We start from the raw sequence: 16,722 nt of genomic DNA on the forward strand, positions 1-16,722 counted from the left end.
TTATAGAAACTACTGTATCTGTTCTTATGTTTTTGGCTACTTTCTCTCACATGCTAATTTTCATCTCATTTCTCCTTATGAATTTTTTTGCTATTTTAATACCCTGTTCAATTTTCTGAGCTGCCTTCTATCTTTGCACTAGTATATGCCTTTTGATTTAATACTATCTTTTAACATTTCTAGTTAACTACAGATGATGGGTCTGCTCCTTGAAATTTTTCTTATTCATTGGAATGTATATATTGTGTATTCTGTAATATCTTCATAATATATGTCACTGTCTACACTCTGTATTCTGTGCTAAGCCCTAACAATGCCACAGAGAAAAAAAAGAAGCAAGTCCTGCACTCCAGAGCCCAGTACTTGGACATATTAGATTAGATTAGATTAGATTACTTACAGTGTGGAAACAGGCCCTTCGGCCCAACAAGTCCACACCGACCCGCCGAAGCGCAACCCACCCATACCCCTACATGTACCCCATTTTACCTAACACTACGGGCAATTTAGCATGGCCAATTCACCTAACCTGCACATCTTTGGACTGTGGGAGGAAACCGGAGCACCCGGAGGAAACCCACGCAGAAACGGGGAGAACGTGCAAACTCCACACAGTCAGTCGCCTGAGTCGGGAATTGAACCCAGGTCTCTGGCGCTGTGAGGCAGCAGTGCTAACCACTGTGCCACTTGCCTAAAGATTTTTATGGGTCAAAATTCAGCCGATTCAGTTACATGAATATACAGGTCAGAAATTATTGATCCTGAGGAGATATTATCTCCTAATTGAGGGACAGTCTTTGATGATCTTGAAGGTAGATAGAATATGTAAGAAGCGCTTGCGAAGTTTGTTGTTTCTGCAAAAATCACAAGGCTGAGTCATGGGGGGGGGGGGATATGTTAAGCTAGATATGCTTGCAAGCAGTTACAAGTAGCTGCATCTTGCTTCTGCAAAAATCGCAAGGCAGAATCATGAGGTTATATTCCAAGGAATAACTAACTGAAGAGGGAGGTGGTCAACTGGTAGAAACAGATGTATGACATGACCGTTGCAACTGTCACGCACATAGGGAGTTAGTATGAACAAGATAACCAAATAAGACCCTGTGTTGCGTCAGCAAAAGCAATAAGACCCAACTATCAATGGTGGGGGGGAGGGGGTTGCACCCCACAGACAGATGTGGTAAGACGATTAGATTAGCAGAAGTAAGAGGGGAGGACCAGGAGACTCAACTGAACTGTATAAATTGTAATGTTACCTCCTGACCTGGTGTGCCTCCTTTATGGTCACCCGGCTTGCAAGACCGTATGAATAAAGACTACTTCAGAATTTGACTCGGACTGAAATCATTGAACAGTGAGCTTCGTTTCTCACAAATAATTAACTGACTAATTTAGGAACTGAATAATGATCTGGAATGAAAAACATAGCATGGCTGTGAGGGAATGGTTTGAATCCCGTTCCCAGTAGGAATAGACCAACAGCAAAGACAGTTTCTAAAATAACAGGAATTGTCAATCACCCATGCACCTAGAGTGCATGGGTGTACATTTCTGCAGCTGGAACATGGTATATGTTTGGGATTGTCAAGGGCTTGTTGCTGTCACAAATTGTTTTATCTGACCCAGGAATGCTGAATATTGACATGTATCCTTGAAACAGGAAAGCTCCATTCTGCACTGCTATCATCCCTCATCTTGAATCAAATTGAAAGTGTCAGTATATCTGTCCTTGCTAAGTTGCTTGAGTTCATGTTCTTTGATTGGGTGACCATGTGAATCCCGTAGACACTCTCTGGAAAATATGGCTAAAGTATCTAATTGTCATAAGAGTTTCTGTAAATAAAGTGCAAGTTCTGCATAGTTTTCCATAATTCTCTGATTTTCAATCTGAAAGATATATCTTTTGACATCTCCCTCCCTGATTTGACACAAAACTGGGTTGGAATATAAGTTGTGAGGAGGGTCGTAGTTATGGGTATGTTCACTGAGCTGTGAAGTTGATTTGCAGACATTTTGTCCCCTGTCTAGGTGACATTGTCAGTACTTTGGAGCCTCCTGTGAAATGCTGCTGTACTGTGTTTTCTGGAATTTATTTGGTTCCTTTCTGCTGCTTCCAGTTGCCTGTTCTGGTTGTTCATTGTGGTGGCCGGTATATTGGGTCTAGGTCTATGTGCTTGTTAATGGAGTCCGTGGATGAGTGCCATGCTTCTAGAAATTCTCTGGCTATCCTCTGTTTGGTTTGTCCTATGATCATTATTTTGTACCAGTTAACTTTGTCGTCCTTGTCACCTGTGTGTGTTTGGCGATTAGGGACAGCTGGTCCCATTTAGCGCAATGGGAATTTGTCAGGTTTCTCTCTGGGATGGTGGGCTTTCCAATGAGGAGAAGTTGAGAAATTAATGAAGCATGCATGCCAGAAGCAGAAGTTGGTATACCTAAAGGTGAGGTGTCAACCAGATGAAACCGCAAACAAGATTACATGCTTGCCAAACAACATAAGCAACGAGTGATAGAGAGCTAAGCAATGCCACAGCCACCATCTCAGATCTAAGTGTGCAATCCTGCCATGTCCAGTCGTGAATGATGGTGAATAATCAAGGTGTCAGATTTTGATTTCTGTGCTCCTGTGAAACACCTTGGGCTGTTTTGCTGCATTAATATAGTTGTACAAGAGTGTGATGTAGACATCTATGCAGAAAGGTGTAATGCTGTGGCATGTTAATGCCTGTTATTGAGATGATCAGGAATAAATGCTGCGCATACTGTCTGCTGTCTAAAGGAAGGAGAGAAATGTTTGGAACTAACAGTTGGTACCAACTCCAGACCTTATTTTTTTCAGCTACAGAACGTTTACACTGATTCTGACCTTCTTGCTGTACACGGCTTATCATCTGTCTCGGAAACCAATCAGCATTGTCAAGGTGAGAACCTCTTTAATTTTGGAGCATGATAAAAGTTGGATCATTTGCTTCTAAAATTGTTGCAGAATTGGGACTACCAGTCTGTAAACTTTGTAAATCCAAGTGAGTAAAATATATAATGAAAAATGTGCTTGTTTTGGTTTAAATATTGGAACTGCTGCTTTCAGACTTCAAAGCCCTGACATTCTGACACAACCATCAAAAGGGATTGGCGTACTTGGGAGGCCAGCTTGCAATAGCTGTCATGGTATTCATGGCAGGACGGTACCTGTATCATAGTCCTGTTCATCCTCTGAATTTTTAATTTCAAACCAGGAGTCAGCATGTACCAGAATTCCAAATGAACAGGCAGGACACTGACAGTGTTGGGTGGAAAACAAATTGCTTCCCATTGTCAAAATGGCTTGACTTTGGTAAAGTAAGCGTCGCATTCTCAACTGCTCACTTTAAACCACAACTGCAAATGTGGACTCTAGCACTGAACATGAAATTTCTATCATAAAATCCCTAAATCTTACAAGATTCACAGGCAACTGCTCCATGATCCCCCTGCCTTCTCTTTCAAAGCTATTCAATTTGTTCACTCACCTGCTGCCCCTAAGGCACAGCATGGTTTCCTTAAACTATACAGTATATCCAAGTAGATGTATCACAGCTCACGGTGTACAGCTCAAGGTGTGTTGCAGGGCACAGGTCAGGGTGTGCTGCAGGGCACAGGTCAGGGTGTGCTGCAGGGCACAGGTCAGGGTGTGCTGCAGGGCACAGGTCAGGGTGTGCTGCAGGACACAGGTCAGGGTGCTTTTCATTTTCCTTGCATAACAGATCAGTTTGCTCATCCCATTCTGCAGGCCTCTCTCTCATCTCCAAAGTGTGTAAGAACCTTCTAACTGTTGGTGATTGCAGGGACAGGGGCTTCTCAAGTGTTACAACCCAGTGCGTCCCCCTACCTGCCTCATGTACAATCTCACACCCTGCCTTTGATCACAAACCATGTTTGTATTATCTGAGGTGATGTGACTGCTTCCTGGAGGAAAATATTCCGTTAAATTTCTCCCTCTCTGATGTGGAGTAGTGCCTACAGCTCAGATTCCAGCCATGGAATTCTGATCCGAAATTGCTACAGTTTGTGCACTGTGGATCAGCTAGGTATCTGGCAACTCCCATATTCTGCACCTGCAACATATCACAACACATCTGCCACAGGAAACTATCGAGGCCAAAGTATTGAAGACTTTCAAGAAAGATGTTGATATACTTTTGGACTAAAGGGACAAAGCAGGGAACAGGGTATTGAATTGGTAATTAGCCATAATTATATCGAATGGCCAAGCAGGCTCAACGTTGCTATATTATTATAACCAGCCAACTCTATAACCAGCTAACTCTATAACCAGTACCTGCACCTGCACCTCCACCCACATCATCTACTGCATCTGCTGCAGCCGGTGTGGCCTCCTCTATATTGGGGAGACAGGCCGCCTACTTGCGGAGCGATTCAGGGAGCACCTCTGGGCCACCCGGACGAACCAACCCAACCAACCTGTGGCACAGCATTTCAACTCCCCCTCCCACTCCACCGAGGATATGCAGGTCATTGGACTCATCCACCGCCAAACCACAACAACCCGACGGTCGGAGGAGGAGCGTCTTATCTTCCGACTGGGAACCCTCCAACCGCAGGGGATGAACTTGGACTTCACCAGTTTCTTCATCCCCCCTCCCCCCACCTTGTCTCAGCCGGATCCTTCCAGCCCGGCACCGCCTTCCTGACCTGCAGTCTTCTTCTTGACCTCTCCGCCTCCACCCTACTCCGACCTATCACCCTCACCTTGACCTCTTTCCACCTATCACATTTCCAACTCCCCTCCTCCAAGTCCCTCCTCCCTACCTTTTATCTTCTCCTGCTGAACACTCTCTGCTCATTCCTGAAGAAGGGCCTGTGCCCGAAACGTCGAATCTCCTGTTCCCTGGATGCTGCCTGACCTGCTGTGCTGTTCCAGCAATAAAGTTTCAACTTTGATCTCCAGCATCTGCAGACTCACTTTCTCCTCCTAACTCTATAACCAGCCAAGTTTACAACCATGTAACTCTATAACCAGCCAACTCTATAGTATATATCAAAGTTATTTATATCTCTCTAGTATCCTTGCTTTTTACACTTGAAGAATCCCGAGACTGAGCACTGGATTATAACTTTTTTTGTTCCCTTTTTACATTTATGCATTCCTATCAATCTTGTCCCTAACAAGCTATATGCAAGGAGAAGAGAGACAAAAAGACCACAGACCTGGACACACAGTGAAGACCTTGATTTTATCTGAGAGACTAGAACTACTGATCACTCCTCTTCTCCAATCAGATGCTTCATTGAGGAAAGGCAACCAGAGATCTCTTTCCTTCCTCTTCATCAACTTGGTCAACTTCAGCAACTGACATCCCTTCAGATCTTTGAAGATGGCCAGCTTTTCAGCCAAACAAAAGCTTAGGAATGTCCATCCTGGATGCAATGGAAAGGATTCTGGTCAGGGAGCTGGACAAGAAAGAAAAATTACAGAAAATGCTGAAGCAAAACTTTACTGAAGCATGAAAACAAAATCCTAGCGATGCTGGAAATCTGAAATAAAAGCAGAAAATACTGGAAATATAGAGCAGGTCAGGCAGTGTCTGTCAAGAAAGAATCTGAGATAATATTTCAGGCTGATGTTGGCCCTTCGTCAAAACTGATAATCTCTCAGCTTGGTGGCATATTAACACTGGTTCGCTCCATTGCCTGACCTGCTGAGTTGATTGAACAACACGTCACCCGCACATCAACACTTCTGAGCATAAGCAACTGGTCCAACAAAGTAGACATGGCACCCACATTACTTGCTGCTTACACTGTTAGGAATACAAATGATAGACAGGGCTAAGCAAATCCACGACCAACAGATCATCTCAAAAGTTCTGCAGTCCTTCCACATCCAGTTTTGAATAGTAGTGAACAATTAAATGATTACATAGATTAGATTCCATACAGTATGGAAACAGGCCATTCAGCCCAACAAGTCCACACTGACCCTCCGAAGAGTAACCCACCCAGACCCATTCCCCTACCGTATTCACCCCTGACACTACGGGCAATTTAGCATGGCCAATCCACCTGACCTGCACATCTTTGGATTGTGGGAGGAAACCCACGCAGACACGGGGAGAATGTGCAAACTCCACACAGTCACCCAAGGCTGGGTCCCTGGCGCTGTGAGGCAGGTGTGCTAACCACTGAGTCACGGTGCCGCCCAAAAATCCTCAAAAAATTTCCATAGTCCCCTTGGATGTACTAGCTGCAATTTATGGATGGAGGATAATTCATGGGCCGGGGCGGCTGTCGATAACTCCAAATTGCTCTTTGTGTGGCTACAGCCTCCCATGGCAGGCGGCCATTCTGGAACATTCCATGTCTCCCAAAGAGAATGAAAAGGCGAGGATGAAGCCTCCCATCGGGGGACCTCCTGCTGCTCTGCCGCTGCCATCTTCACTGACTTGGTTCCCTCACATTGTCGCTGCTGTGTCCGCCTGGCCGCTGCGCCTCTACCCACCTCATGATGATGGAGAGTCGGAATGTCCTCCGCTCCCGGTCCCAGTCCCAGCTCGAACCGCTTGTCTTTTGGGGTTGATTCAAAACCCTCCTGAGGCTGCAGACCCACTCCGCTTTGACAGCAACTATAGCTGTGTATTACCAACTGCTGACATGAGTACGCAGCCGCAGTAAATAATTCACTGGAGGAGGTGGCTAAATAAATATTCCCATCTTCAGTGTTGGAAGAGCCCATCACATCATTATAAAGCTGAAGTTAAAAATCACACAACACCAGGTTATAGTCCAACAGGTTTAATTGGAAGCACACTAGCTTTCGGAGCAATGCTCCTTCATCAGGTGGTAGTCACTATCACCTGATGAAGGAGCGTCGCTCCAAAAGCTAGTGTGCTTCCAATTAAACCTGTTGGACTATAACCTGGTGTTGTGTGATTTTTAACTTTGTACACCCCAGTCCCCAGCATCTCCGAATCATGACTTGTAAGGCTGAAGTATTCACAGAAATCTTTAGTCAGAATTGCCGAGAGGATGATTGATCTTGGCCTTTTCTAATGGTCCCCAGCATCACAGATACCAGTCGTCAGCCAATTCGATTCACTCCACGTGATAGCAAGGAACAGTTGAAGACTCTGGATACTGCAAAGGATACCGGCCCTGACAACATTGTGTTCCCCTAGCCAACCTCTCCCTGTAAAGTTACAACACTGATATCTTGCCGACATTGTGGAAAATATGTCATGTACACAAAAAGCAGAACCAAATCCAACCTGGCCAGTTACTACCCCATCAGTCTACTCTCAACCATCAGTAAGGTGATAGAAGGTGTCATCAACGTTCTATCAAGCAACACTTGCTTAGCAATAACCTGCTCAGTGACGCCCAGCTTGGATTCCCCCAGGGCCACCCAGCTCCTGACCTCATTACAGCCTTGATTCAAACATGGACAAAACAGCTGAATTCCACAGGTGAGGGGAGAGTGACAGCTCTAGACATCAAGTCCACATCTAACTGAGTGTGGCTTCAAGGAGCCCGAGCAAAACTGGCATCAACGGGTATCAGGAGTAAATCTCTCTGCTGGCTGGAGTCATACATAGAAAGATTGTTATGTTTATTGGAGATCATTCATCTCAGCTCCAAGACATCTCTGCAGAAGTTCCTCAGGGTAGTGTCCTAGGTCCACCCAGCTTCAGCTGCCTCATCAATGATCTTTTCTCCATCATAAGGTCAGGAGTCGGGATGTTTGCAATCCGCAAATTGTGCAATGTTCAGCACCATTTCCGACTCCTGAGATACAGTCCATGTTCAAATGTAGCAAGATCTGGACAATATCCAGGCTTAAGCTGACAAGTGACAAGTAACAAAGTGCCAGCCAATGACCATCACCAAAAAGAGGCAATCTAACCATCATTCCTTGACATTCTATGGCATTACCGTCATAAATCCTATATTTTCAACATCCTTAGATTACCGTTGACCAAAACTCAACTGGCCTCGCCATATTAATACTGTGGCTATAAGGGCAAGTCAGAGGCTAGGATTGATGCAGGGGGTGACTCACCACCTGATTCCCCAAAGCCTCTCCACAAGTCTACAAGGTACAAGTCAGGAGTTTGATGGAATACTCCCCACTTGCCTGGATGGGGGCAACTCCAACAACACTCGAGAAGCTTGACACCATTCAGGATAAAGCAGCCCACTTGATTCACGCCACAATCACAAGCATTCACTTCCTCCATCACCACAGTGACAACAGAATCAGAGACAATATTTCAGGCTAATGTTGTTTCATCAAAACCGATAATCTCTCAGCTTGGTGACACATTAACACTGGTTCCCTCCACAGCCTGACCTGCTGAGTTGATTGAACAACACATCATCTCTCGCACATCAACACTTCTGAGCACAACTGGTCCAACAAGGTAGATGTGGCACACCCACATTACTTACTGCTTACACTGTTAGGAATGCAAGTGATAGACAGGGCTAAACAAGTCCACAAATCTATAAAATGCACTGTAGCAAATCATCAAGGCTCCTTCGACAGCACTTTTCAAACCCAGTGGGACAGAGGTGGCAGATGCACAGGGACGTCACTATCTGCAAATTCCCCTCTAGAGCATCGTTTATTCTATCTTGGACCCTATCACTATTCCTTCACCCATTGACGTTTACAACATTGTTGTTATATCAGTCTTGATTTGGTTTAATCATTAGTTGACTTTATATCAATTCTCTCTCCCCAGTGTCTGAGATTTTCCCAGTTGTTAGATGTAATTCTTTCTAAATGACTGGCGCTTACACTCTGTAAGAGGAGCTCAGGAAAACTTAACACTGGGCTGCTACAGTTGTGCCTGGCAATAGGAATGATTGAATTGTCCTCTGTCCTTGATGCACTGTGCACCAACATTAATCCACTGTGCAGTGAGCTCTGACTCTAATCTCCTATGTGTTTCTTCATAGAGTGCCCTGCACATGAATTGTTCGTTAGCCAATGAAGTTGAACTGTACAGCTATAAAGAACATTTGATTCAGGCTAAACTACTGAGAAAAGCCTTCTCCAATGACACTTGGTGCAGCTGGGAGCCTTTTGGTGAGTGATTCCCCTGGAACTGCCTTGTAAAATAAAATGACCTAATGTAGTGTAATACAGATGTGTGGAAGGAAGAGCAGAGGGATCCGTAGACAGGTTCACAGGGCATTAAAGTCCAAGGTAATAATGGCCTATGTATTTTATCATCTTGCAAAATATCCATATTACAGAGGAGGACGTGCTAGATGTCTTGAAATGCATAAAGGTGTATAAATCCCCAGGACCTGAACAGGTCAGCATGGTTTTGTGAAGGGCAAGTCGTGCCTCACAAACCTTATTGAATTCTTTGAAAAGGTGACGAAGGAGGTTGATGAGGGGAAAGCGGTAGATGTGGTATATATGGATTTTAGTAAGGCGTTTGATAAGGTTCCCCATGGTAGGCTACTGCAGAAAATACGGAGATATGGCATTGAGGGTGAGTTGGAGGTTTGGATTAGGAATTGGCTGGATGGAAGAAGACAGAGGGTAGTAGTTGATGGCAAAGTTTCTTCATGGAGTGCCGTCACTAGCGGTGTTCCGCAAGGATCTGTTTTGGGACCATTGCTGTTTGTCATTTTTATAAATGACCTGGAAGAGGGGTTAGAAGGTTGGGTGAGCAAGTTTGCGGATGACACGAAAGTCGGAGGAGTTGTTGACAGTGAGGAAGCATGTGGCAGGTTACAGCAGGATATAGAGAAGCTGCAGAGCTGGGCAGAAAGGTGGCAGATGGAATTCAATGTAGCTAAGTGCGAGGTGATTCACTTTGGGAAGAATAACAAAAAGATGGGGTACTGGGCTAATGGTCGGATACTTGGTAGTGTGGATGAGCAGAGGGATCTTGGTGTCCATGTACACAGATCTCTGAAAGTTGCCACCCAGGTAAATAGTGCGGTGAGGAAGGCATATGGCGTACTGGCTTTTATTGGTAGAGGAATTGAGTTCCGGAGTCCTGAGGTCATGATGCAGTTGTATAAGACTCTGGTACGGCCGCATCTGGAATATTGTGTGCAGTTTTGGTCGCCATACTATAGGAAGGATGTGGAGGCATTGGAACGGGTGCAGAGGAGGTTTACCAGGATGTTGCCTGGTATGAAAGGAAAATCGTATGAGGAAAGACTGAGGCACTTGGGGCTGTTTTCACTAGAGAAAAGAAGGTTTAGGGGTGACTTGATTGAGGTGTACAAGATGATTAGGGGGTTAGATAGGGTCGACAGTATGAACCTTTTCCCGCGTATTGAGTCGGGTATTACAAGGGGGCATAGCTTTAAATTAAGGGGGGGTAGATATAGGACTGATGTTAGGGGTAGGTTCTTCACTCAGCGAGTCGTTAGTTCATGGAATGCCCTGCCAGTAACAGTGGTGGACTCTCCCTCTTTATGGGCATTTAAGAGAGCATTGGATAGGTATATGGAGGATAGTGGGTTAGTGTAGTTTAGGTGGGCTTGGATCGGCGCAACATCGAGGGCCCAAGGGCCTGTACTGCGCTGTATTCTTCTATGTTCTATGTTCTATGTTCTAGGTGTACTCTAGAACTCTGTGGGGAGCTAGAGAAGTGATTGCTGGGCCTCTTGCTGAGATATTTGTATCATCGATAATCACAGGTGAGGTGCCAGAAGACTGGAGGTTGGCAAATGTGGTGCCACTGTTTAAGAAGGGTAGTAAGGACAAGCCAGGGAACTATAGACTAGTGAGCCTGATGTTGGTGGTGGGCAAGTTGTTGGAGGGAATCCTGAGGGACAGGATGTTGTTTTAAAAAAATTCTCAAGGTCAGGTTCGTAGGAGAGTAGTCTGACACAGAACAAACGACCAAGAGGCGAGTCTGCTAGAATATGAGCATTTTATTCCCCGCAGCGTCGCCACAACCAGGTCTCATACTTACAACGGGTCTGGCTTATACTCACTCTACATGTTACCGGAACTGGGAGCCATCAGTTCTCGTAGAGCGGTTGCCAACAACCCACGCTCGGCGGTTAAACGTAACCCCGGAGCAGACTCACCGAACTGGAGACTTTTCCAGCTGATATACTCTTTTCCAGATATAAACATTCATGTGAACAGCAGAGCAAGGCTAAAAAACACATTCCATTCTGGTTACATACAGATAAGAAGATTCACACGGGGAGGTGTGTAATAAGATTCACACGGGACTAAGCAACACCTCCATTCCGGTTAGATTCACACATGTATTGGGACATAATTTTTAACCGTTTCACCACATTCCACTGCTTGGCCCAATACATGTGTTACATTATGCTTAATTCAGTTCAATTCGTTTCAGTTAATTTCAGTTCAGTCAATTCAGTGTAGTTCAATTCAGCTCAGTTCAGGTCTGTTCAGTTCAATTCAATTGTGTTCAATTCAGTTCCGTCCATTTCAATTCAATTTAGCTCAGTTCCATTTTGTTCCGTTCAATTTGATTCACTTCAGTTCAATTCAGTTCAGTTCCACTCAGTTCAGTTCAGTTCAATCCCATTCAATTCTGTTAACTCCGCTTCAGCTTTTTGGACCTGCCCACATCCTCCGCTGTACCCCAGGCAAGGGGTTCTTCGGCAGGACTGGGATCCTCTCAAGGGTGGACAGCAGCGACCCTGGGGTTCCTCCGGTCGCCCCCCACCATTTCTCAAACAAACTGCCACGTCATGCCACGGTCCATGCCATCCCGGGACGGTCGGGACCTCCACAGTTTGTTCTTCTGGTTTCTTAGTCTTTTTCCAAAACATTGTTCTGTATCAAAATCTCTCCTCAATTGCGATTGACCCTGCTCGCAGCGCCAAAGTGTTTTAAAAAAATTCTCAAGGTCAGGTTCGTAGGAGAGTAGTCTGACACAGAACAAACGACCAAGAGGCGAGTCTGCTAGAATATGAGCATTTTATTCCCCGCAGCGTCGCCACAACCAGGTCTCATACTTACAACGGGTCTGGCTTATACTCACTCTACATGTTACCGGAACTGGGAGCCGTCAGTTCTCGTAGAGCGGTTGCCAACAACCCACGCTCGGCGGTTAAACGTAACCCCGGAGCAGACTCACCGAACTGGAGACTTTTCCAGCTGATATACTCTTTTCCAGATATAAACATTCATGTGAACAGCAGAGCAAGGCTAAAAAACACATTCCATTCTGGTTACATACAGATAAGAAGATTCACACGGGGAGGTGTGTAATAAGATTCACACGAGACTAAGCAACACCTCCATTCCGGTTAGATTCACACATGTATTGGGACATAATTTTTAACCGTTTCACCACAGATGTAAGGATCCGCAAGGTTTTTTTTGGGACCATTGTTGTTTGTCATTTTTATAAATGACCTGGAGGAGGGGCTAGAAGGTTGGGTGAGCAAGTTTGCGGATGATACGAAAGTCGGAGGAGTTGTAGACAGTGAGGAAGGATGTGGCAGGTTACAGCGGGATATAGATAAGCTGCAGAGCTGGGCAGAAAGGTGGCAAATGGAATTCAATGTGGGTAAGTGTGAGGTGATTCACTTTGGTAAGAGTAACAAAAAGATGGGGTACTGGGCTAATGGTCGGATACTTGGTAGTGTGGATGAGCAGAGGGATCTTGGTGTCCATGTACACAGATCTCTGAAAGTTGCCACCCTGGTAAATAGTGCAGTGAAGAAGGCATATGGCGTACTGGCTTTTATTGGTAGAGGAATTGAGTTCCGGAGTACTGAGGTCATGTTGCAGTTGTATAAGACTCTGGTGCGGCCGCATCTGGAGTATTGTGCGCAGTTTTGGTCGCCATACTATCGGAAGGATGTGGAGGCACTGGAACGGGTGCAGAGGAGGTTTACCAGGATGTTGCCTGGTATGGTAGAAAGATCGTATGAGGAAAGGCTGAGGCACTTGGGGTTGTTTTCATTGGAGAAAATAAGGTTTAGGGGTGACTTGATAGAGGTGTACAAGATGATTAGGGGTTTAGATAGGGTCGACAGTGAGAATCTTTTTCCACGTATGGAGTCAGCTATTACAAGGGGGCATAGCTTTAAATTAAGGGGTGGTAGGTATAGGACAGATGTTAGGGGTAGGTTCTTTACTCAGCGAGTCGTGAGTTCATGGAATGCCCTGCCAGTAGCAGTGGTGGACTCTCCCTCATTATGGGCATTTAAGCGGGCATTGGATAGGCATATGGAGGATAGTGGGCTAGTGTAGGTTAGGTGGGCTTGGATCGGTGCAACATCGAGGGCCGAAGGGCCTGTACTGCGCTGTATTCTTCTATGTTCTATGTTCTATGTATTTGGAAAGGCAAGGACTGATTGGGGATAGTCAACATGGTTTTGTGCGTGGGAAATCATGTCTCACAAACTTGATTGAGATTTTTGGAGAAATAACAAAGAGGATTGATGAGGGCAGAGCGGTAAATGTGATCTATATGGACTTCAGTAAGGCATTCGACAAGGTTCCCCGTGGGACAATGATTAACAAGGTTAGATCTCATGGAATACAGGGAGAACTAGCCATTTGGATACAGAACTGGCTCAAAGGTAGAAGACAGAGGGTGGTGGTGGAGGGTTGTTTTTCAGACCTGTGACCTGGGGAGTGCCACAAGGATCAGTGCTGGGTCCTCTACTTTTCATCATTTATATAAATGTTTTGGATGCGAGCATAAGAGGTATAGTTAGTAAGTTTGCAGTTGACACCAAAATTGGAGGTGTAGTGGACAGGGAAGAAGGTGACCTCAGATTACAACAGGATCTGGACCAGATGGGCCTATGGGCTGAGAAGTGGCAGATGGAGTTTAATTCAGATAAATGCGAGGTCTTGCATTTTGAGAAAGCAAATCTTAGCAGGACTTATACACTTAATGGTAAGGTCTTAGAGAGTGTTGCTGAACAAAGAGACCTTGGAGTGCAGGTTCATAGCTCCTTGAAAGTGGAGTCGCAGGCAGATAGGATAGTGAAGAAGGCATTTGGTATGCTTTCTTTTATTGGTCAGAGTATTGAGTACAGGAGTTGGGAGGTCATGTTGCGGTTGTACAGGACATTGGTTAGGCCACTGTTGGAATATTGCATGCAATTCTGGTCTCCTTCCTATCGGAAAGACGTTGTGAAACTTGAAAGGGTTCAGAAAAGATTTACAAGGATGTTGCCAGGGTTGGAGGATTTGAGCTAAAGGGAGAGACTGAACAGGTTGGGGTTGTTTTCCCTGGACCTCGGAGGCTGAGGGGTGACCTTATAGAGGTTTACAAAATTATGAGGGACATGGATAGGATAAATAGACAAAATCTTTTCCCTGGGGTCGGGGAGTCCAGAACTAGAGGGCATAGGTTTAGGGTGAGAGGGGAAAGATATAAAAGGGATCTAAGGGGCAACTTTTTCACGCAGAGGGTGGTACGTGTATGGAATGAGTTACCAGAGGAAGTGGTGGAGGCTGGTACAATTGTAACATTTAAGAGGCATTTGGATGGGTATATGAATAGGAAGGGTTTGGAGGGATATGTGCTGGGTGCTGGCAGGTGGGACTAGATTGGGTTGGGATATCTGGTCAGCATGGACGGGTTGGACCGAAGGGTCTGTTTCCATGCTGTACATCTCTATGACTCTGTGACTCTATGCTCTCGGTGATGGTGCTGTGGAGTATTGGAGTTTATAAGATTTCAGGAGGGAACAGCACAGAATCACTGGGACACTGCCTGCTACGAGGAAATATAAACAAAGTAGAACTTAACTTTTTCTTAAAAACTGTGCAGATCACAGAAATAACACAATTTGTTATTTCGCCAGAAAGGTAGAAACAAATTGTTCTCAGGAATTAAGAGGTATAAAGCAAGGGGCCACAGATTCATGATTAAAGAGATTTAGAAAAAAGCACAGGAGAAATTCTTCGTACAGTTAGTGTGTAGAATTTGCATCAAAGATGTATTTTGTATTCATTCATGGGATGTGGTTCTCGAAAAGACAATAGTAAACCAGATGGGTTTTCGCAATCGATGGTAGCAATGGTCACTATCAGGCAAGCATTTTATTCCAGAAATTTTTTTTATTGAATTTAACTTTCACTGCCGGCCGTGGAGGGATTTATAACTGGTTCCTCAGGGCATTAGCCTAAGATTCTGAATTACTACTCCACCCTATCAATCTACCACCAACTCCCCTTCACCTGAGTGAGAACCTGGAGAATAGATTGACTATTGGTTTTTGGCATCACTTTTTAAATGGGTCTTATTTGGTTTTTTTAGTTTATTTATTAATTTGTGGAATGTAGGTGTGACTGCTGGGCCCAGCATTTATTGCCCATCCCTAGTTGACCTTTGGGAAGGTGGGGGTGAGCTGCCTTCTTGAACTGCTGCAGCCCACCTGCAGTGGGTTGACTCTCAACCCCATTAGGGAAGGAATTCATTTGTAAAGCTGTGACCAGCGGAATGTCAAAAAGCTCACTGTTGGCGTCTCAATTATTTTCAGTTTATAGAATAATAGAACAGTAATTTATTGTCACTTGTATCTTTAAAGTGTTCAAGTCACCATACTCCAGCGCCTATGACAGTTAAAACGGTTTCACAGCACTCCAGAGGTGGGGGCCAATTTATATCAATGGAATGGTGCAAAGGCCAAAGGAATGATTGCTAAATTAGTTGATGACACCAAGCCGGTTAAGAATGTAAATTAGAAACTACAGAAATGATACAGCACAGAAGGGGGCCATTCAGCCTATCTCATCCATGTGACCCAAGGACACCCAGGTGCCCTTGCTAACCCACCTTCCAGCACACCACCCACAGTCCTGCAACTTAAGGTGCCGACCCAGGAATTTTTACGAGAGTTTCGGTGTCTGCATCCAGCACCAACTCAGGCCACGAATTCCAGACACTCACCACCCTCTGTGTAAAAAAGGGTTTTCCTCATGTCCCCTTTAATCCTTTTATTACTTAGCTTGAATCTGTGACCCCAGGTTTTGGAAACAAAAGTAAATGCTGATTATTTATTGGAGCAGAGTTCTTGCATGCTCCTCATGTAAGATAATAATCGATCCACAAAACACAACTTTCAACATAAGCAAAATCTCATGATACTGAACCACGAGAAAAGACCACAAATCTTTAAGCGATATTTCTCAAACAGAAATATTCCCTGATGGAATGTTGGTTTCAATGGTTTTGACTGTCAAACATATTTGCCATCGTTGCTGTTTTACTGGTAGTACCAGGAAGGTGGTAAATAGCTATGGGAAGTGATGTCACTCACTACTGGTGTGAAGTTGGCAGCTGGTTGACTGGCTGACCTCTTGACTAAAGAAGTTTGGGAGAATCGAGTCAAAGAGCTGTACAGCATGGAAACAGACCCTTCAGTCCAACTCATCCATGCTGACCAGATATCCTTGAGGAAGCTAGTCCCATTTGCCAGCATTTGGCCCATATCCCTCTAAACTCTTCCTGTTCATATTTCCATCCAGATACCTTTTAAATGTTCCAGCCTCCACTACTTCGTCTGGTAGCTCATTCCTTACACCCTCTGCGTGAGAAAGTTGCCCCTTGGGTCCCTTTTAAGTCTTTCCCCTCAACGTAAACCTATGCTCCCAACCCAGGGAAAAGACTTTGTCTATTTATCCTATCCATGTCCCTCACACTTTTATAAACCTCTATAAGATCACCCCTCAACCTCTGACTCTCCAGGGAAAATAGCCCCAGTCTATTCAGCCTTTCCCTAACGCTCAAACCC

At 44.9% G+C, this 16,722-nt stretch overlaps 1 protein-coding gene across 2 annotated transcripts in view; it reads left to right on the top strand.

Moving 5' to 3' along the window:
* The window catches only part of LOC122555435 (glucose-6-phosphate exchanger SLC37A1), a 111,791-nt gene that overhangs the window by 23,877 nt on the left and 71,192 nt on the right, over window positions 1-16,722 (top strand). For both annotated transcript variants that reach the window (XR_015758774.1, XM_087992435.1), the window contains exons 3-4: window positions 2,840-2,921; window positions 8,959-9,088. Coding sequence is in view for 1 of the 2 variants with exons in the window: in XM_087992435.1 (XP_087848561.1) it covers window positions 2,840-2,921; window positions 8,959-9,088 (212 nt within the window). In the remaining variant the exon portion in view is untranslated. The remainder of the gene's footprint in view (window positions 1-2,839; window positions 2,922-8,958; window positions 9,089-16,722) is intronic.

Source organism: Chiloscyllium plagiosum, unplaced genomic scaffold (genome assembly GCF_037043375.1).
Source record: "Chiloscyllium plagiosum isolate Xiang-an unplaced genomic scaffold, Cpla_swu_hap1 HiC_scaffold_12, whole genome shotgun sequence".
Taxonomy (NCBI): domain Eukaryota; kingdom Metazoa; phylum Chordata; class Chondrichthyes; order Orectolobiformes; family Hemiscylliidae; genus Chiloscyllium; species Chiloscyllium plagiosum.